This window comes from Podarcis pityusensis, assembly GCF_964106645.2.
Source record: "Podarcis pityusensis genome assembly, chromosome: 10".
Lineage (NCBI taxonomy): Eukaryota > Metazoa > Chordata > Lepidosauria > Squamata > Lacertidae > Podarcis > Podarcis pityusensis.
Window position 1 is genome coordinate 28973588 of NC_138035.1, and position 26349 is coordinate 28999936.

The window sequence follows — 26349 nt, forward strand, 5'->3', positions numbered from 1 at the left end:
AAGGCAAAAGCCAGCTCCAGATGGCTGGAATGCAAAACAGTGCAGATGTACTGTTGGGGAAAAGGTGGAGCCTATTCTCTGTACTGAGCACCGGATGTTAGCTCAGTGTGTCATATGACCTGTACTGGAAGTACAGGGGAGGAGTTGTGACTCTTCTGATGGAGTCTGAAGGGAACAGTCACATTTCTATGTACTGTTGAGTGACAGGAATAAAACATGTAGAAAGGACTCCTGTCTGTCTCATTTCCCCTCCCTGGGGAGAATGCAGGGAGGGAGAGAAGCAGAGAAAAGCAGAGGGTGTGTTCTTCTCACGACTAATGAGAAGAATCGCCGGGTTTATGACCTAGCCTGCCGGGAGACGCAGCGGAGAGGTCATCCAGTATCTCGCTCAGTTGCCTCGGGGGAGGCCAGGTACCTCTGCCTGTGAGCTGAAGATACTGACAGTTTGCACCTCTTGCACGATAAGCACACTTGCTCCAAAGACTGGACTTTTTTGTGGGGGGAGGGGAGTAATATGAAAATGTGGTGGAAGGTGTGGAATAGCACTTGCTTCTTATTTTTATTATATTAATTGCGTTTTGATCCCAATTTTATCTTCAAGGAACTCAAGGTGGCTTACATGGTTCTCCAACACCTCATTTTATCCTCACAGCAACTCTGTGAGGTAGGTTAGACTGCGGGCTCATCCACACCTACCTTTTGCCCAGCGCTTCCTAGGCAGAGGTCTGCACTTTAAAGAACTGAGTCTGAGTGTTTATCTTTTTTGCCTGGGCACTTTCCGCACAATAAAATACACTCTTTAATGCTGAATCAGAACAAACGGCAATCTAGGTTTTCCAATTCAGCAGTAAAGAGCAGGTTTTCACAGGGAAAGTGCCAGGACAAAAAAAAACCATGTACTTGAACATGGAGCTTTAAAGCTCAGGCCTGTGCCTAGAAACACAGTACAAAAGGAAGCCTGGATGAGCCCAGAGAGGAAGTGACTGGCCGAAGGTTACCCGGTGACCTTTCTGGTGAAGTGGGGATTTGAACCATGCTCTCCCAGATCCTGGTGTTGTGGGTTAAACCACAGAGCCTAGGGCTTGCCGATCAGAAGGTCAGCAGTTCGAATCCCTGCGACGGGGTGAGCTCCCGTTGCTCAATCCCTGCTCCTGCCAACCTAGCCGTTCGAAAGCAAGCAGTCAAGTAGATAAATAGGTACCGCTCCGGCAGTAAGGTAAACTGCATTTCCGTGCACTGCTCTGGTTTGCCAGAAGTGGCTTAGTCCTGCTGGCCACATGACCCGGAAGCTGTACGCCGGCTCCCTCGGCCAATAAAGCGAGATGAGCGCCGCAACCCCAGAGTCGTCCACAACTGGACCTAATGGTCAGGGGTCCCTTTACCTTTACCTCCCAGATCCTAGTCCAACACTAGACCACACTGGCTCTCACTAGTCTCCCCACAAGCAAATTAGAGTGATTAATCATTAAATAGTCAATATAATCTAATCTCTCTGCAAACAAAGCAGGCTGAAGGCTCAATAAATGGGCTGCTGGGAAGCAAGTACCCTCAGTGACATGTCAAGGAATATACCTGCAGTAAAACAAAAGTTTAAATCTGGTCTGGAGGGGCCTCTGGTGTGAGGCAGCCTAACTATGAGGAGAGGAAAGGTGAGGTGGTCACCTAAGGCAATGGCCTTAGTAAGGTGTAGTGAAGATCAGCATATTTGTGGGTGTGTAGGTTTAAATCTGCCTATGAGGAAGGGGAGAACGTTCAAGAGGATGCTGAGTCTGCACCTTATGATTACACAGACCAGCGACTTTAAAGCGGTAACATATTGGAGAACTGGCACAGTGTGTGTGTTTGTGGGGTGGAGGTGGTTAATGGGGTGGGAAGGTTATTGTGACCCCAGGCAATTCTTTTGGGTGCCACAGATTTTGGTTTTTTTGGGGGGGAGTTTAAAAAATAATAGGGAGGTGTGTCATGTAGATGCACCGTCAGGCTGAAATCCACACTAGCACAAATCCGAAAGCCATTTGCACATTGCATGTGTGGTGCTGCACGTAATCTGTACTGCAAAGAGCTACTGACTGTATTAGCAAAGTCTGCATTGCATCAGGAGGAGCAGTGTTGCAGCAACCTGGGTAGTCGCATGACACACTGCTCCTCTGAAACAAGGATATTATGACATGGGATGGCTCATTCTGCAACAGGACAAAGTCTTATTAGGAGACCTTAAAGGCACCGTGTCATCTGAGCCGAGACACTACAATGGGGAAAGGGCCTTCCCAGTGGTGGTGCCCCATTTGTAGAAGGCTTCTTCCAGGGCTGCTCACCTTGCATCTCTCCTGATTCCTCTCCAGTGCTAGATGAATACCTTTTTTTATCTTCCCAATTTTGTCTTTGTTTTGTGCTGCTTTTATCTGCATTTTTAAAAAAGCTAGTTGTTGTTTTCCTCTGTATTTTATTCTTTAATTTTAAGCTAATATTTTTTAGTGAATTCTTCAAATCAAACCTGGGGTATCTGTGGTCCTTCAGATGCTGTTGGACTCCCAGTTGCAGTCGGCATGGCCCATGATGGCTCACCCTATCTGGCTGCTTTAGCCATGTGGCGCACAGATACGTTTGCACCGTAGCAATTGAGGCGCTTCCTGTGCAAGGTATGTGGCAGATCCACACAGCTCTGCTTTGTTTGGTTCCACAAACTCCTCAACAGTCTGCAGAACTGTTACATTTTCACCAGAGCTTGATGGGATGGGGTTGTCCTTCCGGTCTTTGGGTACTCTGTAATGTGCTATTGATAGCTGTGCTTCTCTCATCACTCTGATGCATCTTGCCCTATGTGGGGCACTGAGCAAAGGCTGGAGAGGAGGACTGAGGTCGAGGGGAATCATTCAGCCATGAGAGACAAGTGGCAAGGTTCAAGAGAAGGAGACTGTTGTGACAATGGCCAATGCTGAACTAAAGAATTCGTTCTGGCTTGCCGAGTAGTCAAATCTGTACCCCATGCAAAAAATGTTAAGTAGTTCTTGGCTAGGCGCTGTGTCATGGTGGACCTCCATGTGAATGTTCTGAGCCTGCAGCTCACAGAGTAGGGAGAAGCCTCAGATGGTTGGTGAGATAGCAAAGTAGCAGATACAGTGGTACCTCGGGTTAAGTACTTAATTCGTTCCAGAGGTCCGTTCTTAACCTGAAACTGTTCTTAACCTGAAGCACCACTTTAGCTAATGGGGCCTCCTGCTGCCTCCGCGCTGCCAGAGCACGATTTCTGTTCTCATCCTGAAGCAAAGTTCTTAACCCGAGGTACTATTTCTGGGTTAGCGGAGTCTGTAACCTGAAGCGTATGTAACCTGAGGTACCCCTGTATATTAAATAGTTTGAACACAGTTGTGCATTACATCAAGAGTGGATTGATTAAGTGATGCTGTAGATATTACATTCATTACTGAGTAATTGAAGGAATGAGAGAGAGGTTTCTTAGAATGTCAGTATACTGTTATGTATTGATCTTTTACACACAATTTTATATGCAATTTTGTATTGTATTTTTTTCAGAATAAAGGCAAATTTAAAAATTATACAAATGTGTATCTTAATGCCCTCTGCAGGGACGGTGTTTTTTTTTTTTTAAATGATATTTATTAAAGTTTCAAAGAAAAGATTACATAGATAAAAAGAAGAAAAAAATAAAAAAGAAAAAAATACAAAATACAGAAAAAAGATAAAAAACACTTAAAAAACACATCGATCTTTCCATACCTTACATTTCATTTCCTTACTTCCCTGACTTCCTCACACCTCCCTTTTTTGTATTCCAGTTCTATTAGTTAATTCAGCAGTTCCTTTCCCTCTTTGTTTTTGTCTTAATCCTTTAACTTAATATATTATAACTTTAGATTCTCACCTGTTAACAATCCATTTTTACATACACCTTTATATCATTGCTGCTAAAACCACTTAACTTCATTCTGACATCATTCTAACAGGCAGGGACGGTGTTGAGGTACCACTGTACCAAGGAGCTATGAGCCCTTGTGCTGGAGAATGGAAGCAGTGGAGAAAATAATTCCCTTTTCCAGGTTTCTGACAATAGCACTTATGCTTCGTTGCTGCAGAACAGTAGCAAGGATCCAGGAAGAAGCTGCTTTCCAGCTTCAGAAACAGCCTTTATATTGGATCAGATTTAAAAGCAAAACCTTGCTTGTTGTCAAGGATAAAAAGAACCCTACATTATTTTTTCATGGGGCAGGAGTGTTACTAGTTATGCTGAGGTCTCAGTGAAGTGATTTCTTTTCTAATCATCTAAATTTCTTCATAGCATGAGTCACTTTATTTCCTGTCCTAAGCGACTAACTAGTACTACTCGTTGACACACTCTGTTTCCCGTCCTAGAAATGGCTGCATTACAGCCATTTGTGAAACGATATTTGAGTTTGATCGACACAGACTGATGTAGCTGTATGGCCTTTTTGTTCATATGGCTCCCTGCATTTGGGAAATGTAATGTGCTGAATGTATTGGGGAAGATTTACTGAGCATTTTAAAAAATGTTTGGGGGGAAATCCGAGGCAAGCCATTAAAACATGTTTTACAGCTTCAAGAACAGTTAAATCAAAGGAATCAGCTGCCAAATGAAGTTGTGTAATTGCTATCACTAGAGATTTGTCAAGGCTAAGTGTGCGCGTGCGCATGAGTGCGCGTATCTGGGAGAGTATGAAATCAGTCTTGCCGCAAAGTGAAATGAGATTAAATCATTTGCCATTGGCATATCCCTACTGAAATAATTTCCTCGGTGCTGCTGACCTTATACCAGCCTGAGCTGCTTCGGCAAAGGGGTATCCAGATAGCCAAGAGGATTATGTCCCTAACCTCATCCTTCTTTTCTTTGCCTTCCCTCCATCCTTTCAAGTCGGAATAAAATGAAGCACATGTGAAAGGCAAGGAAAATGGAGCCCAGATTGATGTGACCTTTATTATTTTAACAGCATCTTTCAGCACAATTTACAGAGTTGCAGGGCTGCAAGGAACAGAGTTGGAGTATAAAATAACATAAATAAATAGAAGAGGAACCAAGGAGGTCAGCAAAAAACAGTTGGAATCAGGCAATGAAGGGTGCATGAAGGGTTGAGATTGGTCAATGCCTTTATGCTTCAGCCACCAAGGTTGAGAATTCTGGAGGAAAAAGAGAGAGGAAGAGGAGACAGTCAAGTCTGAACCCTACGAGGGCTGTGATGAAAAGGACCAGCCTTGTTGTTCATGTCTTCTGAGATCCAGTTGTCAAATCACCAATTTCACTGGTGTTGGGAGCACAATAAGGGAGTAAATGTTTTAAGGCAGTCTGCACCAAACCGATCCCCTCTCCAATGTTTTGGACTAAAACTCCCATGATCAGCCCCAGTCAGCATAGTTGTGGGGCCTAGAGCTGATGGGAGTTGTAGTCCAAAGCATCTGGAGGTGGTAGGTTTTATTTCTCTTTACTCAGTCAAAAAGCACTTATTTCACTTTGTCATTTCCTGACAATTCATAGAATTGTAGAGTTGACCGAAAGGATTATCTAGTCCCACCCCCAGTTAAGTTGCCAGGATGGGATGCAAGAGATTTGGAATTGTTAGGTCTGTACACAGCTCCCACCCTGCAAGCTGGGCTGACCTGGGGGAGCCTCAGTCTGCATCGACCTGAGGGCTGGGCTAATGTTTAATTAGGGTTCACAGTTAAACATATGGTCAGGCAAGGAGCAGGGTGGGGAAGAAGGTGCAGCCTCTCCCCATCACCACCATTGTGCTGAGAATAGGTCGCTTGAATCCTGCAGAGTGGTACTTCACAAGTACCTTCTCTGCAGGGAAGCTACTTCTGAAGGAGTACCCTGTAGTCCACAGGATTGAATTTTTCGGGGGGCCTGCATCTCCACAGCATGTTCCTGTGGGTTTTGTGTGTGCCTCACTTTCTCCTTGGTTTCTCAGCTGTTCTCCTTACCTCTGTGGAATCTTAGGGCAGAAGTGGGCACACACACCACCCAATTCAAAGCAACCAGGAAAAGGTTAGAGACGATAGCTCCTAACAATATTGACACCCCCATTTCCTAGTCACTATGCAAATTGAGAGGCCCATCTAGACTGACTTTTATTGGCTTGCTTAGAGATCTGTTTGGAAGGGCCACCTTAGTAGATCGCCATCTCCTTCTTGGACTCGTTTTTGCCTCTTAATGGCCATGGAAGACTGCCAGATCAGCACATGACATGTCTCTCTCTGTTCCTATGGCCAAAGACACAACTGAAGTGCTGGCTCTGGGACACATGCCAACTCCTGTTTCTAGTACACCAATATGACCTAGATTTATGAATCATGCATTTCCCCTGGTATGCTTCATGGAAAGAGGTGATGGCACAAGAATACAAACATGGTCACAGTAGAGCCAGAAGGGTGGAGGAAGGTGTCTTTTTTGCAATGTATGCATATACCTAACACATATACCTACATGCTGTCCTGGCAGTTTAATCAACAGCAGGAATCTAAAGCCATGTCCCTTTGCTTTACTTCACATTCTTCACCCTCAGCTGTGGGTAGCAAAGGTGGCAATGATGCTAAATTGCCAACTGCATGTGAACTGGCATTAGCTCTTTGCTCAGACCCTTTGGCAGCTGCTAGGACCCACTGGTGCTGACACCTGCCCTGGGCTGCCTGACTTGGTCTAGGAGCCACATTTTTAGTTTCCTCCAATGCCCACAATGTAGCAGTGCTCTGTGGGATATTTTATGCAGTCAAAACAACAATACATGTTTTGCCAGATAGGCACATGAAAGGGCTGAGGCTCACAGAGCTTTCCTGTAAACTTGCTAGAGAGAACTCTGTGAGGTCACTTCCCTTGTGCCCTGACAGGCAGAATCAGCAAGCAAAGACCACAACTTTAAGCAGTATTTCAGATGCCCAGATGGTGCATGATAAGGAGAGTGATACCACAGCCCAGATTCAACCCTGGAAGTTTCATATGGATTTGCAAACAAATAATGAAGGATTTGCTTAAACTGAGACTGCATTCTAAGCCAGATTATGCTAAACATGTGACAGAGTTCTTGAGAGAGAGGAGAGATCCAAAGCAGACACTCTGGGGCATTGTAGGAAATTAAAATGGTGGCTAAGACATGATTCTTCTGCCATTGCCAAGTAAGCTTGTCAGGACTTGTTGGGCTAGGAGGAGGCCTATCACACAGTGCTTTGTCAAGGTTCCCCTCATGTCTGAAGTCAGCTGTGCTTTTCCCCTGAAGCCTGCCTTTTCACCCAAGTCCCATCACTTTAGACTAGCATTTGTCACCTTCTGATAACTGTACCCCACTTTTGTTCTGGATTCAAAATGGAGATACACCTCACCCTTATACCCAGGAGACTCTTTAGACAATGACAGAATGAGAGGAACTCACTCTCTGAGGTATATGTTTGCATGATTGACTGTTCTGCCCCAAAGGATGTGTACCCAAAGCCACGACTCTTGCAGTGATACAGTGGGCAGCCTTCTGCAAAGAGAGGTGAGTGTCCTGCTGCACCTTTGCAGTGGAAATGATTGCACTTGGGAAGACAGGCGAACTAACATCAGTGTACTGGAAGAAGCAAAGATCACCAGTGTTGAAGCAATGATTCTTCAACATCATCTTCGTTGGACTGGTCATGTTGTGCAGATGCCTGATGATCGTCTTCCAAAGCGACTACTCTATTCCGAACTTAGAAATGGAAAGCGCAATGCTGGTGGTCAACAAAATAGGTTTAAAGACTGTCTCAAGGCAAATTTTAAAAATGTAGTATAAACATTGACAACTGGGAAACACTGGCCCACGAGCGCTCCAGTTGGAGAACAGCCTTTACCAAAGGTGTCATGCGCTTGGAAGACGCTCGAACTCAGGATGCAAGGGAGAAACGTGCTAAGAGGAAGACACGCTTGGCAAATCCACACCGTGATCAACTCCCACCCAGAAACCAATGTCCCCACTGTGGAAGGACATGTGGAACCAGAATTGGCCTCCACAGTCACTTACGGACTCACTGTTTAAACCGTGTTTATGGAAGACAATCTTACTTGGCTAAGAGTGATCGCCAAAGAAGAAGAAGAACTTCCAGTGCAATGATGTGGCAGAATGACTGCTTGGAAGGAGATGGCAGAGACACAGTGGACAACCACCTTGGAAACTAGATGTCTTGGGGCAACAGGAGTATCAAATTACTGAATTAACATCTTTCTTGTGTCTTGTTTCTTGTGTTTCAGCATGCATTTTGAAAATCATTCCTTTTCAATGCATGGTTGTTCTTGGTATTATTTCTGACCCGCTGGTGTTACACTTGAACTCTCCAGGGCAAAGCACCTACCATCAACACCGATTTTGCCATCTCCATCCTTATCTCCAGCGGCCAAGAATTCCTTGGTTTCTTTATCAGTCAGGTCCCTGGCATCAGGGGTAAAGCCCTTCAATACAAACCTATCAATGAGAAGAATGGGGGAGGGGGAGAGGAAGCTAATTCATGAGGACTCTTGAGTTACCCAGTTTTTAAATTTCATGCGTGTAGCACATATTTGCTATCTAAATGTACAGACAGCTTTTCCTCTGAAAGGTGCTCCAAAGTGGTTCAAAGCACAGAATAAAAACACAATCAAACATAATTTTGTTCCGTTTTTAAAATATTTCACAATAAAAAAGTAGGGCAGCACTAAAAATGGCAGAACAGGAATTAAGCCATATGTAAGGGTCAGGTAGAGCAAATGCACACCCACCAGATACTGAAAGGCCTTGGGGTTTGTACTGCAGGTCTATTTGGTGAAGGAATACCATACTTCAGGCATAATCATAAAAATAAAACAAAATACCAATTTCTGGCCGCAGGTGGCATCATTTCAGATGATGGTGGCATCTGGAGCAACATCTCAATTTATAGGGGTGTGTGTTGTATATGGGATAAATTTCAAAGGGCTTTCAAGGTCAAAACTAGTGCTTGAATTTAGCCCAGAAGCAGACTAGTATAAAGGTAGCCAATGTGGTGCCTTCCAGATGTCAGAGTACAACTCTCATAACCCCTGTCCACTGGCTACCCTAGGTGGGGATGATGAGTGTTGTTGTCCCACAACAACTGGCTACTCCTGGACAAGGAACTAGTGGAGCTTTCAGAGGATCAGTGTTACACCATGCCCCCCCCCCCATGGATAGTACCATGTAAAGGTCACACTGCCTCCTTCTGGACCACCTGATGTTTCCAAATTGTCTTCAAGAAGAGCCTCATAGAAGGCATGTTCCTATAGTCAAGCTGAGTGGTTTACTATAACATGCATAACAATGGCTAAGTCCCTGGTCTCTAGGAAAGGGTACAGCTGGCAGATCAACCACAGGTGAGGGAACACGCTCCTGGCTAGAGTTGTCACCTGAACATCTGAAGCTAAGAGCGCCCCTTAACCTGCAAACTTAAGGAGGGGTGCGACCCTTTTCACAAAGCAGCATTTCCCCCAAGAACCACCATCAACACCTCTACCTCTGCCTTTGCCTTGCCTGGATTGAGTTGATTTGCTCTCATTCTGTCCGTTACTGAGCTCAAGCACAACAGGCTAACATGGAGAGGAACAGTTGGCCCTGTCCTGCCTTGTGAGGGTGACCTTCCTAATGTCGCTGAAAGAGAGGAAATTGTCACATGAGGCTGCTTCAGGTGGAAGAGAGTCTCACAAGGGAAAGCTCTATTTCAGATGCTTCAGCAGTTATTTCAAGCCACGTTACAGATTCCTTCCATCCGTTCTCTTTTGAGAATACTCTTCTTTTTAAGTGCTTACTTCATGAGCTCAGCCCTTGCAAGCAGGGCTGTAGCTGGGTGGGGGCAAGGGCTGCAAGACCCCCTCAGGGGATAATCCAGATCCCCTTCCTTGAATTTTCATCTTTCATCTAAAAAATAAAAAGGCTAAAGCCCTCTTACTTGCAAAGATATAAGGGAAAATAACATGCAGGCAATATTTGATCCAGTAAGAAGGCAAACAACTCCAACCCAATCAGCACTTGACACTGACTTTTTAATTTTTTTCTATTAACATGAAATGTTATTAAAATGTTTAAATAAATTTAGGCTGCAGTCCTAAACAGTAAGCCTGATTTAACTCAATGGACTTACTTCTAAATAGGCTAAATTTAGGCTGGAGAAGAAAAGACTGAGAGGGGAGACATGATGACACTCTTCCAATACCTGAAGGATTGTCCCACTGTAGAGAACAAAGACTTGTTTTCCAGTACCCTGGAGGGCAGGGCATACCTAATGGGCTTCTGTGAGATGAGGGTAGATTTTGGTTGATCATTAAGAGAAACTTCTAAAAAGCAAGAACAGTTTGATGTTGAAACTAAATACTGGGGGTGGGAGTCTCCCTCCCCAGAGGTCTTCATGCAGAAGCTGGACATCCAACTCCTGGAGATGCTCTTGCTTTGGATTTCCAGCCTCAAGAAGGTTGGGCAAGATGGCCTACAAGATTCCTCCAAGTATATGATTCTTTGACATAGGACTTGAATGGAGAACCTTTGGCCCTCCAGAAGTTCCTGAACTACAACTCCTATCAGCCCCAGCAAGCATGGTCAATGGCTAGGGATGATGGGAGTTGTAGTTCAGGAACATCTTGAGGGGCAAAGGTTCCCCACACCTGATTTAGGATTACCCTTAGGATGAGAGCCCTTTGGATGACTTAGGATGTAACCTTAGCCTTTCTTCCCCCATGTCTGGCTACAGAACTGAATTTAAAATCACTGGCTCTTACTCTTGGTTGAGCTCTTGGATCTGCATTAGTTGTATTTCACCAGTCAAGAACATTGAATAAACTTAGCTTATCCTGGTTGGACAAGTGACAACAATTTTTCATAAAGCAGGCCTTATCACAAAACAAGATATCCTTTTGGGTCCTAAAATGGCACTTAAACAGCTCAGAACCACTTGCAATATCTAAAGGATTGCCTCTCCCCATATAAACCACCCCAGACCCTGAGATTATCATCAGAGGCCCTTCTTCATGTGCCTCCTTCACAAGAGGAACATGAGTTTTCTGCAGTGGCTTCCCAATTGTGGAATGCTCTCTGCAAGGTTTGTCTGGCACCTTCATTATACACCTTTAGGTGCCACACAAAAATGTCCCTTTTCAGCAAGGCCTTTGGCTGATTAACATCCTACATCATTTAAATGTGTGTGTTTTTCGTGTGTGTGTGCTATTGGCTTGTTTTGTTCTTGTTTTTATTATGCACTTTATGGTTTTATTCCTGTGAACCGCCCTGAGATCTTTGGATGAAGGACAGTATACAAATATAAACAAACAACTATTCAGAAACTGTTCCACAACTTTCCCACAAGGATCTCATTACTCACCTGATGACTGAGTTTGGCTTACTATTGCAAGGTATTGGAAGACACTAAATGCAGACTTACTGCATTTGCGTTCTGGATCTCACAACTCTGGGACTTACTGGTAATATTACTGGAGAAACTGACAACCCTTGTCCAAGAGAGTTGAACAGAAAAGAAAACTACTACTTTCTGATTAACCCGGCATAGTTTTATCACATTGTTGTTGTTGTTTAGTCATTTAGTCATGTCCGACTCTTTGTGACCCCATGGACCAGAGCACGCCAGGCACCCCTGTCCTCCACCGCCTCCCACAGCTTGGTCAAACTGTTTTATTACATATGCAACATCAATAGAACATTGTTATAGGCTTCCAAGGATGCATGGCAACCTGTGGAATGTTATCTTTGATTAAAAACTGAAATGACTTAAAAGTTTGGTGCTTCTGCTGGGGGTGGGTGTGATGGTTGATTGTTGATTGCTTCTCCTTGTATAAATAAGTGAAAACAAAATATTTTGAGGGTGGGGAGCAAAAAGATCAATTAATGTTTAGGTATGGGGGCATGTGGATATTGTCTTTTCTGTTGGCTGATATTAGTCATATGATGGCTGGTAGCTTAACATCTTCAGTGCATATATTGATATGACCAGATGCTGAAATGTTTAAGACCAGTCCATGCTGCACATTATTTCTACAACCCATATTTTAGTTGGTATATGAGAGGAACACAAATCTTTCCTTACTTTAGTTCATCCTCCTCAATGTAACCGCTTTTATCTTTGTCCAGAATGTGGAAACATTTCTTCACATCTTCTTTGCTCTTAGCTTTCAATCCCACCAGCTGAATGAACTTCTTGTAGTTAAAAGAATCGGCAGCTGCAGGAAAGATGGAGAATTGAAGAGGGCACCTCAGTTTTAGAGTGGCTGACAAGGCACTTTAGCAACCTTAACTCTGTAAACAGGCCCATTCATCTTTCACTTTTCAGATGGCATGGGGTTGGTTAATTCATGCCTGCTCATTGGTAGTGACAGCAACAACACCAGTGGATGCTTGCATGTGCGAATGGGCCACCGTAGGTCTGGCACCACAAATCATTTCAAATGCAGTGCTTTCCAGTGGAGTCAGTTCACGCATTCTGTGGCAGGCAGCTAAGTACAGAGAAAATTATTATCTATATCGGAGCAGGAAATAGATCTGTTTGAAAGGCTAGCTCCTTGTCTCTCCCACCCTGTGGGCCTAGTTTGACAAGTGGGCAGCTCTGCTCACCTGTCATTCACCCAATGTCACAATGACATCAGGTGATCCATTTTGGCCTCTGGTGACAATCAGTTGATTGTCAGGCCTTGCAAAGTGCCTGCAATTTGTTGTTGGAGCTTGCAAAGCACCAGAGAATTCATATGCATAGATTCCCTTCTCTCCCTGTTGACGGAGGCGCAACTAAGTATCAGAGAGGATTACAACAAATATGTCTCCTTTCTTCAGTTATGGAGCTCAATAGCAGGATCCTTGAGAGTCCCAAGTAGTGTTCTATCCAAATAGTGAATAGAACCAGAGCTTCTAAGCTTTAGCAAAGTTGCTGCATTGTCTAACACCATGGACATAACTGGGAAACTGCACCAGAATGACTATGGTAATCTGGAAGGTAACTAGTTTCTGCCCCACACCCATCCCCCTTGGGGCTGTTGAGAAAATAATAGAATTGTAAAGTTGAAATGGACTCTGAGGGTCATCTAGTCCAACCTCCTGCAATGCTGGAATATTTTTGCCCAGTTGGGGCTCGATCCCACAACCCTGAGATCAAGAGTTTCATGCTTGATGTGCCACAAATGTCTAACAGAGGTCTGTGTGAGCTGGGAACCTAGAAGAAATATTTGTGGGCTAGTCACTTTTGTGGCCGAGAGTGGTGGAAATTATTGATTTTATTATAGCATTTCTGTCCTGTGTTTCCCAATGGTTTGAAGCAATTGGACATCTTGGGCTGGGTGGTGGGTGAGAGATACAACTTAAATATAAGCCAAGGGTGACTTTGACTTTATTTGGAAGAGACTCCCAGAGGTATTCTAGCTCATTGGCCCGGTTATATCCTCACCCACAACCAACACACACATTTCAGGAACCGAGACTGACATTTTTCTGGTCCTCGCTGGCTGTCCATGAGACAGGCACATTTGTAAAGCAGAGATAGGACAGAAAAGACAGGCTTTTGAAAAAGGGTGACTCGGGTAGCTCTGAATGTGGTATGACCTGGGAGCAAGGGGTGGTGGAAGACACAACATTTCAAACACACCTCCCTCCCCTAAGCATCACTGTAGCAGCCCTGCTGCCAGGGAAGACAACAGAGGCCTGCTGTTTTACTTGTCATATTTTGAGTCTGCCTCCTGCCCTGCACACCTAAGCAGCGGGGTGGTGGAGGAAGTGGAATAGAGATAATAAATAGCCCCACAACTCGTAGTCAGGTGTGCTGATAGATCAAGGTTTTCTCCAAAGGCTTCCCCCCTTATCATTCCTTGGTATGCATATTATTTAGGGCAGTTACCCAGAGACTGCTGTAGCACAGCACAGTGTTTCTTTTTCTCACTCTTGCAAATAAAGGACATCAGAAGCTTAAACGCTTCTGAAATGAAACTTCGAGACCCGTCTCGCCAAGGGCTCTAAATCCGGGGGAGGCGCTAGGGAAATCGAACGCAGTGACCTCTAAGAAGTGCCCTGATTAGGCCGGCCTCCTTTGATGTGGGCAGCAGCCTTTGTCCGCCGCTGCATGCAAATCAAGAGAGAATCAGTGAATGAAAAAGAGGGAGAGAGGAGCGGGGTGGGGAATCAGCCTGGTCTTCATATTGGCCCGTATTTCCCGCGGGAGCCAGACTTGCGAGAGCAATGAAGTGCCAAGGACTAAAGCGATTTGCAGACCAGCTCGCCTTCCCTTCGAGTTTTTGGGCTGCTACTGCGATGAGTTTCCTTCCGAGCTCAGCCCTTGGCTTGGGCGTTCTCGGCAAGGTCGCCGCGTGAGAAGGAGAAGGAGGCAAAGAGGACATCGTAGTGGTTTAGGGTTGGGGGGGGGGAGGTGGGTTGTAGCATGTACATTCGGGTCGAGGCCAGAAATGTCCTGTTGGTTGGAAGTTGCTTAGAACACAGATAGCTGGGCAAAGCAAATATCTTGTGCAGGCGCTAAGCTTCGGAGAGCTACAGACACCTGGGAAAGGTGGATCTGGCCTAACTGGGGTGTCTCTGCCTTGTGATCCTGGTTTTGCATGCCCACATGTTTGAGGGTATCATGGATTGCAGAGTTGGAAGGGTCCCTGAGGATCATCTAATCCAACCCTCTGCAATGCAGGGATATGCAGCTGTCCCATACAGGGATCGAACCTGCAACCTTGGCGTTAGTGTGCGTATGTGTGTGGACAGGGCCGAATTAAAGGTTTCTCTGTTCAGTTCTGTCATTGCAAGCTGCCTTACACGGAGTCAAACCATTGGTTCTTCGAGCTCAATATTGTCTACACGGACTGGCAGCACAGACAGGAATTTCGCCCAGATTTACCTGGAGATGCCGGAGCAAGCACCGACCCTGGGACCTTCTGCAATCAAGGCAGGCACTCTAGCCACTGAGCTATGGCTCTTCCCAGGCCAATGATCTTCATTGACCTTTATTCAGACCCTCACCTTTCTTCCATAAGGGAACCCAAAGCGGCGTAGATGTGGCTCCCAGGAAGTCTCCTCCAACCCAGGCACTGGCCAGACCCTGGCTTGCTTAGCTTCAGCAAGGCGGTGACCTCACATGCCTCCAGACCCTGACTTGGGACCGAAGGCGTGCTTCCAAGGAGGGAGCTGTCCGAGTGGGAAATGGGAAGGTCCCTGTCTCACATCTAAGCAGTGGGGCTGCCAAATCCTGCAGCCGGGGTGGGTGGGTGGTGGATCGAGACCCTTGAGTTAACCCTGTCCTGCCCACAGTCCTGAACCGTGGACGGCAGCTTGTATGTTCAAAAAGCGGGGAGGAAGCCTCTCTTGCAGGCGAAGTTTGGACCTTTGCAGCCACCACACCCGCAGCCCCGCATGACTGAAACCCACGGAATATCTTTAAAAAGTTATGCATCTTGAAAAGCAGACACAAGCAGAGCAAGGGATGCGAGTCCTTGGAAAGATGGATAAGGAGGGGAGGTCGTAGCTGGGGGTGGGGGGTGGGGTGCTGCCTTGCTGCCAGAAGGGCTCCAGATTACTCAGGGCTCCCTATGCCAATCTTTGGGGCTGTCCAAAGATGGGGAGTTCTCCGCTAGCTGCGGCGCAGAGCCCTCCCGCAGTGGATTCTCCGGGATCTTAGCGGTAAAATCAACGAAGCATTGCCTTGCCTTGCTAGAGGTGTTCCGAGGAAGTTAGCAAGCAGAGGAGGACGTGAGCCCCGGACTTGGACCGGCTCAGATTGGCAATCTGCGCTTGCAAAACCCCAACCGCCCCCTTCTCTCCGCATCTCCTTGGGCCGGACTTTGGAAGATATGCGTCCCACTCTCCGCAATGCCTCCCCCAACCCGCCCCCCGGCCACCCCATCTATCCCGCCGGTACTTGGAAGTCTCCGGCGTGGCTCACCTGCAAAGGCTGCCACCGCCTTCTTGATATCGTCAGCGCTGAGCACGTCAGTCATCGCCATCCTTGCAACTGTTGGGAGGGAAAGTGCCAAAAGATTTAAGAAGAAGAAGACGGGAGAGGAGGGTGTGGGGAGGGGGGCGGAAAGCGAGGGAGGGAGGGAGGGAGGGGGGAGTGCCCTCCTCATCATTTCTGCTCATATGACCAAAACTGCAGTGCCGGGCGGGGATGGCACACGGGGAGAAGGGCTGGAGGGGTGCCAGCTCCAAGCAGAAGCAGCAGCAGCAGAACGAAAAGAGCCACGAGGCTGTGTGTATGTGTGTGTGTGTGTGTGCATCTCTCTGCCAGACGAGCACCAGTTTGCAAAAAAAGAGAGGGGCCGGTGCAGGCTAAAGGGGTTGTGGCCGGGGCAAGAGGTTTGGGTACTTTCTCTGCATCCGCAGTCCCAAGTAGCACCTGGCGTGGCGGGAAAGAGTTGCAGACAGGAAGCGAGAGACAGTCATGTCAAGGTCAACCTGTCGGCCGGTCCAGGGAAAAATAATGTGGTGGGACAAAAAAACCAGAGGAAGACAGGACTGCCTTTGGAGCATCTCTTGATGGAGATGGGAGGGATGGCGATGTCTATAGACACATCCCTATCTTGAATGGGAGGGTTTCTAGATTTATATCTAGGACTGGAGCGATATCTATCTATAGATAGATGAAAGCTAGGATGAAAGGGGTGGCTATCTATCTAGGATGGGAGGGATCTATCTACAGTGGTACCTCGGGTTAAGAACTTAATTCGTTCCGGAGGTCCGTTCTTAACCTGAAACTGTTCTTAACCTGAAGCACCACTTTAGCTAATGGGGCCTCCCACTGCCGCTGTGCCCCCGGAGCACGATTTCTGTTCTCATCCTGAAGCAAAGTTCTTAACCCGAGGTACTATTTCTGGGTTAGCAAAGTCTGTAACCTGAAGCATCTGTAACCTGAAGCATCTGTAACCCGAGGTACCACTGTATATCTCTATATACATCTAAGATGGAAAAGAGCTATGTCGAACTATCATCTATCTATCAGCTATCTCTAAAATATATAGCTGCATCTAGGTTGGGACTGATACCTCTGTCCTGGATGGGAGGGAGGGATGTAGGATGTATCTCTAGGTTGAGGGCCATAGATTCTCCTCTCCTTCCTTCCCAATGAATCCTCACAACAAATCCATAAAGTAGTTTTGTGGTGGAGCTTAACTCTCCCCCCCCCGTTGTTTTTTTTAAACAGAGCTTACTGATTGGCCAAAGTTCACTATCACTGTGAAGATTTGAACCCAAGCCCTCCAGTCAAAGTCCCCCTGCTCTAAGTAGGAGACTTTGTTTATTGATTCTAGAGAAAGGAGAGGATTTCTGCAGGTATAGCTTTCCCCCAGCCCTGCACACCTTTCCAAATCCCTCTTTCTGCACAGTAATATAAAGTACAACCCCACCAACACCACCTGCTTCTTCCCATCCAGTCACCTTGCGGTGGTTCCACCTGTTAGCAAACCAGCAATGGAAACGGTAGAAAACCTACAGGTGAACAACAGCATCTCCCGTGTGCTCTAGGATCCAAACTGCTATCCTGGACTGAGGCGTAAAACCCCAGTGAATACAGTGTGGCTTCCTTCTGAGTAAATATGCATAGCATTGGGGTTCACAAGAGTCTACTACTTCATAGGCTTTTGGATCATGCCAAGGGATCTATCTCGTTCAGCGTTCAAACAGTGAATAAACCATGTGTTTCTAGGAAGTTCACAAACAGGGCATGGAGACATTTGTCTCGGTTGCCCTCCAGCAGCTGATATTGAGACAATTTGCTTCTGGTCATAGAGGATCTGTTGAGTTATCATGGCTAATAACCATGAATTTCATCCATTAATTTGTCCTTTTCAAAGCCCACATCCTGTGGCAGAGGGTTCCACAGGAATCTACTCACATTTACTTTCATTAGGTGTCATTGAGTTCTAATATGACAAGAAAAATGTCTCCCTATGAAACTTACTTGCCAAGAAAACTCCATGGACATAAAAAAGGAGAAGCTTTGAGAAGAAAGTGAGAGTTTCCAAGGCATGCTCTGGTTCATGGAGTCATGGAGAGTCGAAAATAACTAAGATGACTAAACAACAACAAATGCACTTACTGCTCACCACTCAAGATTTTAAAAATATTGACCATGCAACCACCCTAAACTTATACTAAAAAGCTCAGAATGGTTTAGCCTTTGCTACTAGGGTAGGTTCAGAAAAGGGCAATCAACTCCTTAATAATCATGGCTGTCCTTCTCTGCATCTTTCTCAGCTATAGGATATCTTTTTTTAGATTAAGTGATCAGAAGCCCATGTGATACAGTATTTCAGATGTGCTATAGATATTTATAAACACAATATGAAACACAGCATTTGATTTTCAATCATTTCCTAATGACCCCCAACACAGAGGGTAACATTCAACTAATGTTTACTCAGAGTAGACCTATTGACATTAATAGACCCAAATTAGACATGGCCATTGGTCATTAATTTCAGTGGGTTAAAGTTAGCTGAATACAACTCAGTATTTGATTTTTTCAAAACACCTACTGCTCACTGAGTGACATATCCACCAAAACATCAGTATCTTTTTTCTTGATGAGTGGCAGCCAGTTCAGAACCATCCCATGTATACAAAATCATAGAATCATAGAATCTTAGAGCTGGGACCCAAGGGTCATCTAGTCCAACCCCGCTGCAGTGCAACTACAGCATCCATGACAGATGGCCACCCAACCTCTGTTTAAAAACCTCCAAGGAAGGAGTGTTCACAACCTCCCAAGGGAGAGTGTTCCACTCTTGAACAGCTCTTACTGTCAGAATCTCCTTTCTTGTAACTTGAAGCCATTGGTTCGAGTCCTACCTTCCAGAGTAGGAGAAAACAAGCTTGGAAGTGTATATCATTGTTTTTTTGACCATAGTTTCCTTTTCACCCAACTTGGAGAGCTCTTCCTGTCTGCTTGGTTCTCTGATAGCAAAGAGCTCTCAAAACTGGGTGAGAAAGAAACAGAAATTTACTCCGCCCCCAACTGCAAATAATCTGCAGACCTGCCCATCTCATTACTTACCTCGTATCATATCATTTATAAACAGATTAACTCTTTTCTTTCTTTACTACTTTTATAAATTGCCCTTCCTCCGAAAGGAACACAGGGTAATGTAGAATAAAAGATAAGACAGCAAGACACATCAGTAAGTAAAGCACATACGCACACAGCAATCTCAGTGTTTCAGTGTTAAAACAACAAAATATTGATCTGCAAAGGTATCATCCCTAAGCCACTGTGGGGTAGTGGTTAGAGGTTCAAATCCCCCACTAGGCCACAAAGCTCAGTGTGTGATTGAGCTGTAAAATAAATAAAACATTATTAAAGCTGGGTGACCTTGGGCCAGTCACTGCCTCTCAGCCTAACCTACCGCACAGGATTGTTGTGGGGATTAAATGAAGAAGGGAAGAACCATGTATTCCACCTTGAGCTCCATGGAGAAAAGGTGGGATGGGCATTAAATACATAATAATTAATACTAAAAGTGTTTAGCAGCGAAAAGTGGAGAAAGTGTTGGAAGCTGGGCAGAGAGAGGGGAGGGAGACACAATGAGTTTTAAGAAGCCATTTGAGCATGGGCAAAGGAGCAGCAGATCCCAAAACGAGAAAGGAATCACATTCTGGAAGTGAGAACTTATAACAGAGAGGAGGAGAAACAAGGACACTTATTCCAGAAAAGAACAAGCAGGAACATAGCAGCCAAAGCAGGAGATGCATGTGAGCGAAGCAATTACAAAGATGAAAAGTAGAATTTTGTATGCCATGTTGAAAATCAGCAGAAGATAATGAAGCCCATAAAGCAAAAGAAAACATTTGCTTTGCGGGAAATCAAAATAAATTGTGTGGCAGCATTTGCTAAGTGTTGACCACTGAGGGGAGTCATGTAACTCTTTCTATTTTCTCTCCCTCCCTTCAGAAATGTGGTCAAGGGGTGACAGTAGGCTCCCAATATTATATTACTTTTCTGAGCCTGCTGTTTCCATCCACAGTGATTCTTTGGAAGCCCTTCTTCATGATAAGCTTCCTAGTTTATTGACTTCACCCCCTTTCTGGCATAAAGAGCAGCACTGCCACAGAATGCCCTTCTGCGTCCTTTCTATAGCATTTATGTCCAGGGAAAACTGTATTCTGTTGACTTCTCTTTGTTCCACCAGGTCCCTGATACACACCTATTCTCTTTTAGTACCAAGCACTCCAATGTTTCCATTTTATTTTTGAGGCTTCTGGCACTAACACAGAAGCGCCTTTAAATTGTGTCGCTCTCCAAACAAAATTTCCATGTGCAGTTTTGCCATATCATTCTTTGGTCTCCTTTTGTTTGCTTGTTTATTACATTTATATCTCATTCTTCCTCCAAGGAGTTCATTTTATCTCCACAACAGCCCTGCACAGTAGGTTTGACTGAAAGAGAGCGACTAGCTCAAGGCCACTCAAGTGAGTTTCACTGATGATTAGAGAAATGAAATTGGGTTTCCCAGGTCCTAGTCCAGTACTCAAACCACTTGGCCACTGTGTCGCCATAAGTGATCTTTCTGCAGAAACATTTGGCTCTGTTTGTGCTAATTTTGCCTTATTCCAGAAGAATCAAGTAGCTGCATTCTACACTAGCCCACTGGCCTCTACATCACCCATGCTTGCTGCAAGGCAGGCCACAGATGGATCAAGCTGCCTTTCAACGGCACACAGTAAATATGTCCATCTGCTAGCAAACAGAGGAAGGTCTGGATGGTAAAATCTGCTAACAGGCATTACATGCCTCTCTGCAGTTCCTCAGTGGAGGGGCTGATCCCAAAACAAGAGAGTCTCTTGGAAAGGCTGCTCACAATGTGCAGAAATGCTTTCCAACACTCTGAAATCAATCCTTGGGGAATGAACGCCTCATTTATTTTATGGCTTCCAATAAAAATGCAATGCGGGGCTCCAAGATCACTGGGATCTAAAGAGATACCTATGTCAGCAGTAGGCCCAGGAAGAGACTCATAGGGCAGGGCTGTAGCAGACTGTCAAGGCTGTGGATCTGACAGCATAACCCTGGCTTTGGCAGTCATTTCTGTGCTGAAGTTAACAATATGAAACAGCAGAGCAACTCTTCTGCATAGTCTTGCAGCACCTTTTATTATTTTCCATGAGATTTTGTGGGCAACGGCAAACGGGTGGCGCTGTGGTCTAAACCACTGAGCCTCTTGGGGTTGCCGATCAGCGGTTTGAATCCCTGCGACGGGGTGAGCTCCTGTTGCTCGGTCCCAACTCCTGCCAACCTAGCAGTTTAAAAGCACACCAGTGCAAGTAGATAAATAGGTACTGCTCTGGCGGGAAGGTAAACGGTGTTTCCGTGCGCTGCTCTGGTTTCGGTGTTCCGTTGCGCGAGAAGCAGCTTAGTCATGCTGCCCACATGACCTGGAAAAACTGTCTGCGGACAAATGCCGGCTCCCTTGGCCTGTAAAGCGAGATGAGCGCCACAACCCCAGAGTCGTCCGCGACTGGACTTAACTGTCAGGGGTCCTTTACCTTTTAGCACTGCTATAGGTTCTTACTTAGAAGTACCTGTGATATATGCATGTTTAATCTTAAAGGCAGGGCTGGGGTGAGGAACCTGCTACCCATCAAATGTTATTGGGACTACAACTCCCATCATCCTAGGTGATTGCTTGGGGTTGATGGAATTTGGAGTCCAACAATATCAGGGGGGGACCACAGGTTCTCCTGCTCCACTTTAAAACATGACAGCCCTTTTTGCGGCCACTGTGGACCACATCACTCTTCTATGCTTTCAAGGAGGAAGCAGTTTCAGAAGTACAGTAGAGGAAGCTGAGGACTGGGATTTTATCCATCCTCTTCTCCCCGTTATGCACTCTCATCCAGTCCAGGAGTTTCCAATCATCTTCAAAGGCCAAACTGCACCCAACATTAAATACCCCCTTAAAAAGTGCTTCAGCTGGCCACTTTTACTTTGAAGAAAAAACTGCCATGGAACATCCAATTAAGATCTGATGTGGTACACACGAGTTTGCCTCTTGAAAACCCTCCCCAGCTTTTGTCAAACACACCTAACTACATAGGAAACGCACCCAGATCTCCGACTGCGGAAAGGGAAGGTGACCCGCAATGGTTCTCCTCCTGCCACTGCTTGTTGTTACAAGGCAGAGGAAGAGCTCTGTGAAACTCCTGAACTGCGTGAAATTCCGGTCAAACATAATTTTCTTGCTACAACCAGCTGTCCCTCTGCCTGGTATGAGGTTGCAAAAATAGGTGTGTGTGTGTGTGTGTGTGTGTGTGTGTATAAAACTATTGCTGCTTTATTGCGGATCTGTAGGAGAATGCAGGTTTTCCAGTGACACAGAACTCTTTGACGGGCAGAAACGTGGTCCACCACAAATCACATCTTGAGGTCCTATTTTAACAGCGAAAGGGCGTGTTGGGGATGCAGATCACTCACCATGGTTTGCCTCTCTTTCCCCAGTGCATTACCCCCCCCCCCCACCTTCAGTACAGAAGAGAGAAAAATGCTTGGGGTCTCCGCGGAAGCAGTGAGGACGTCCAGTGGGGACAGGGAGAAGTTTCACTTGCACCTTTTATCCGCGCGTCCCTTTTGCTGTTAAAATCAGAGCCCCCCACCTCGTTTCTTTCTACATGATCGTGTCAGCAGATCCTGGTTAAAACACAGTTTGACCTGTCGCCGTGGCGTCTGATTTCCCTCCAAAGCACCCTAGGCTGTAACTTCGGTCTCTTTCTCTCCCACTCGCCCCCCGATTTGGAGAAGGCGGCTAAGTAGATCCTTGCTTGAAAACTCCGTCTTTCCATCCAGAGAAAGAGGGAGAGAGAGAAAGAGAAGCGGGAAGGAAGGAGCTTGGTGGTGTTGATGCAGCAGCACCTGTTCCCTACAATACACCCGATACTTTCTGCCCTGGTTGCCGAGGCCCTTACTCAGCAACCTCTCGCACTCAGGCGCCGCCTCGGGTCACGGTGCGCCAGATCTTCCCTTGACCGCCCGCCAGACCGCAGAGATGCTCGGCTTGACGCTTGCTGCTGCTGCTGCTGCGAGCGGGACTCGAGTTTCGCACCCACTCCGCTCAGCTGAAGGTGCGATTGCCTTTAGAGGACTGCAACCCGAGGCCCGCCTCCAGCCTGCTCTGCTTTTGCTAGCCCATCCGCAAGTAGCCAAACCGGGCTGGCGCTCCTCCTGCGCAAGCCTTTACTTAACAGGAAAGATGGAGGTGATAGGAGGCCGAGGAGATGCCCTTATCCCCCTGCTCCCGTTTCCGAGGTTAACAAGGAGTTACCAACGCCCCCAAGGGGGGACTGGAAAGAAAGTAAAGCAATTACATAAAGAAAAATCCAGCGGAGGGCGGGTCTTTGGCATGAAACCAAATAATGTCGGCGATAGTTGAGCCACCTTTGCAAGCAAAGTTAGGAAAGCAAGCGTTAGAATAACACAGGATTCTTCGTCAGGGAACAATCGTTCCTTTAGGCTTTAAGGAACTGGTGCAAGGAAAAATGCTGGACCTTACATTAATTTAAAAACTACATAACAACTGTTCTAGTAACCATCTGTGCAATCTGCTCCAGTCCAACTTATTTTGGGGTTGAGTGGGGAAGCCTCTTTCAAGTAGGGCAACGTAAAGCGTAAAGCGTGGGAAAAGCTAACAGGGTTCTATCACCTACGCACTCACGAAAAGCGAACATAAAGCATTGCTCTTCCTGTTTTTGCAAACTGAGAGCTGGGCTCGAACCTCTGAGGTTTCAAGAGGACCGCCGCAGCATGCATTGCGCTCCGCAGGCCCTCCGCTCTGCGCTCTCTCTCTCTCTGTCTCTCTCTTGACACCTGAGCGCTCTTTGGTCCAAGCCGCAAGCAGAGATGGAAGAATACGCCTGCTTCATCTTTGCAGTTCTCAGGTTTCCTGCCTGCCTCTCTTGAAACCATCTCCAAACTTTGCACCCTTGACTTTAAACACGCGCGCGCGCGCTTCTCCCCCTGAAAAAATGTGGCAAGTGCTGCGCACGTTTATATGCAGGTTTTTTTTTTACGAAAGAAAAACACATCCCCGAGAGCAAATCGAGGGCAAAACGCACCCAAAACATTCGGGTTGCCATCATTTTCGGGGTTACAAGAGCGCACGAGGGCCCAGCTAAACAGGCAGCAGATGAGGGCGCTTGGCAATCCCTTACTCAAAGCGATTGTTCGTTCCCTGATCCCGGACTTTCCACGCACAAATACGCACCGGGATCAGATGCTCGCCTCCTTCCTTCTCTCGCTTCAAAATAGGTCTTTTTAAGGCACACCCTGGTTGAGTTATATCTCCCCTTCCCGTGCTTTCTCAATAAATCCCGCTTCCCCATGCCAGTTCCACCGCCCTCTCCGCCCTCCTCCCGTTGAAGTTTCCTCCTTTTTGGATTTCCCCCCTTCACCTGTTACGATTGCCTTGCTGGGGAAGGAGAAAAAAGAAGCAGCCCCCAGCTTCTTCTAACGCGGTGGATACTTCTGTTTTATTGGGGTGGGAGAGTTGTACCCTACAGGTAGAGAGAGACACCGCTCCTTTAGAGACCCACCCCCCTTGTCCCCCAAACCCACAGATGAATCCTTCTTGGAGTAACGGGATCCACTCTCTCTGCCTCCATTCCTGAAACTTACCTGTCTAATGTTTGTGCCAGGCGCGCTATGAAAGGCTGGTGGGTTTTTGAAGGTGCTCACACAGGAAGGTGAAACCCCGGGTGGGCACCCCACTTATATAGGCTCCTTGCCTCTTCTATTTCGGGAAGGCGATGTCCCCCTCCTCGCCGGTGTCAGATACTCAGGGACGGTGATGGCAGTATCACATTTACCTTTCCCTAACTAATCAAGCGGCACTATTAATAATCCTTGGCACCCACCTTCCTCTCGCTCCCGAAACCTATTACATCGGCAATCTGGCGGGACGCTCTGATGAAACTTCCATTTATTTGTCCCCGGAGAATCGAAATGACATCCCGTCCCCGCGCGGCTATTTAAACTGTGTGCCAAACGGGAGGAAGGATGGGATTGATTGGAGGAGCCCCCGCGCAGAGCGGCCACACCTAGGTGGGGAGGAAGGAACCAGGGCAGAGCCGCGCCTCTGTCAAGGCAGGTACGGTGGTGGGTGTATTATGGAGCCGAATCTGAGCTCAAAACACTCACCCCCGGATACTGGGCACCAGGAAAAGCAAAGATCTGTGAAATAACAACAACAACAACAACAACAACAACAACAACAACAACAAGGCTAATCTGTATGTATTTGCTTAATTGGCTTCTACTAGAGACCAGGAGGGTTAGGGAACACCATCTCATCCTATGAAACTTTCCTGTAAAAAGAAGAGAATTATACAAACATTATATGTTTTTGCCTGGTACTTCATTACATATATTTAGTTGCCAGGCTAAAACGTTTCTTTGTAACCAGGCCTTTGGCCTTCTATGACCTTTGAAATTGGGTGGGGTTTTTTGGTCTTGTTTAGGTTTTTGGAGAGGGGCTTCTTAGTTTGTTTTTGTCTTATTATGTATTTTGCGTTCTCATTTCGTATTTTTATGTTGTGAACAGCTCAGTGATCTATAGGTGAAGGGTGGTATACAAATTACATACATACGTACATACATACCGGTACATATGACTGCTTAGCACTTTTTCGGCTTCTGAATTTTTTTTAATTGTTCAATTTCATTTCCCCAGTCATAAGGACTAGGAACTTTTAAACAATGGAGGGGGAAAAGAAGTCCTTTTAGGAAAGTGGGAAACTGCTTCCTACCAGGATTGGACTGTTTGTCCCTCTGCCCTGAATGGTGCTGGCTTTCCAGGGTCTCAGGAAAAGATCTTTCCCCATCACCTGTAACCCGATCCTTTTAACTGGAGATTCCCAGGATTGAACTTGGAGCCTTCTGCTTGCAAAGCACTTGCTCCTGAGCTGTGGTCCTTTCCTCCTAACCCCAGTTGTAAATTGCAGACATATAGTATCCTCATAATCCATGGTAAAGATGAATGGCCAGAGGACCTTTGCTCCCTTTGCCCTTCTCCAAAGTGTCTTGCTTATCCCTGTTTCGTAGTCATCATGCACCAAATACAGAAGTCTGCCTTTACTCATCTCTGTTGGTGGTCTCTTGGACATGTGGCCGTCTTGAGCCCAATAGGAAGGAGCAGACCATGCACTTCCTGTTACTGAGTGTGCTGGAGTGCAAAACAGGAAGTGCAAGCCGCCTTTGCACTCCTTTTTGCCCCCCAGGTCTCCAACCATCTGAAGCCAATCTGAGGATTTTAGCATTAGCTTTACAGTGGTACCTTGGGTTACATACACTTCAGGTTACAGACGCTTCAGGTTACAGACTCCGCTAACCCAGAAATAGTACCTCAGGTTAAGAAATTTG

General features: G+C 46.2%; 1 protein-coding gene across 2 annotated transcripts in view; it reads right to left on the reverse strand.

The window, feature by feature from the left end:
- Positions 1-4932: 4932 nt before the first annotated feature.
- Positions 4933-26349, reverse strand: part of PVALB (parvalbumin) — a 43907-nt gene continuing 22490 nt past the window's right edge. The window contains exons 1-5 of one of the 2 annotated variants that reach the window (XM_080971867.1): positions 24607-24763; positions 15892-15960; positions 12058-12190; positions 8332-8441; positions 4933-5151 (exon numbers count right to left, since the gene is read on the reverse strand). In XM_080971867.1, the coding sequence (XP_080827993.1) occupies positions 5123-5151; positions 8332-8441; positions 12058-12190; positions 15892-15952 (333 nt within the window). In that variant the 5' untranslated portion in view covers positions 15953-15960; positions 24607-24763 and the 3' untranslated portion in view covers positions 4933-5122. Of the gene's footprint in view, positions 5152-8331; positions 8442-12057; positions 12191-15891; positions 15961-24606; positions 24764-26349 lie in introns of those variants that run through there. The other variant, XM_080971868.1, reaches the window with a different exon arrangement.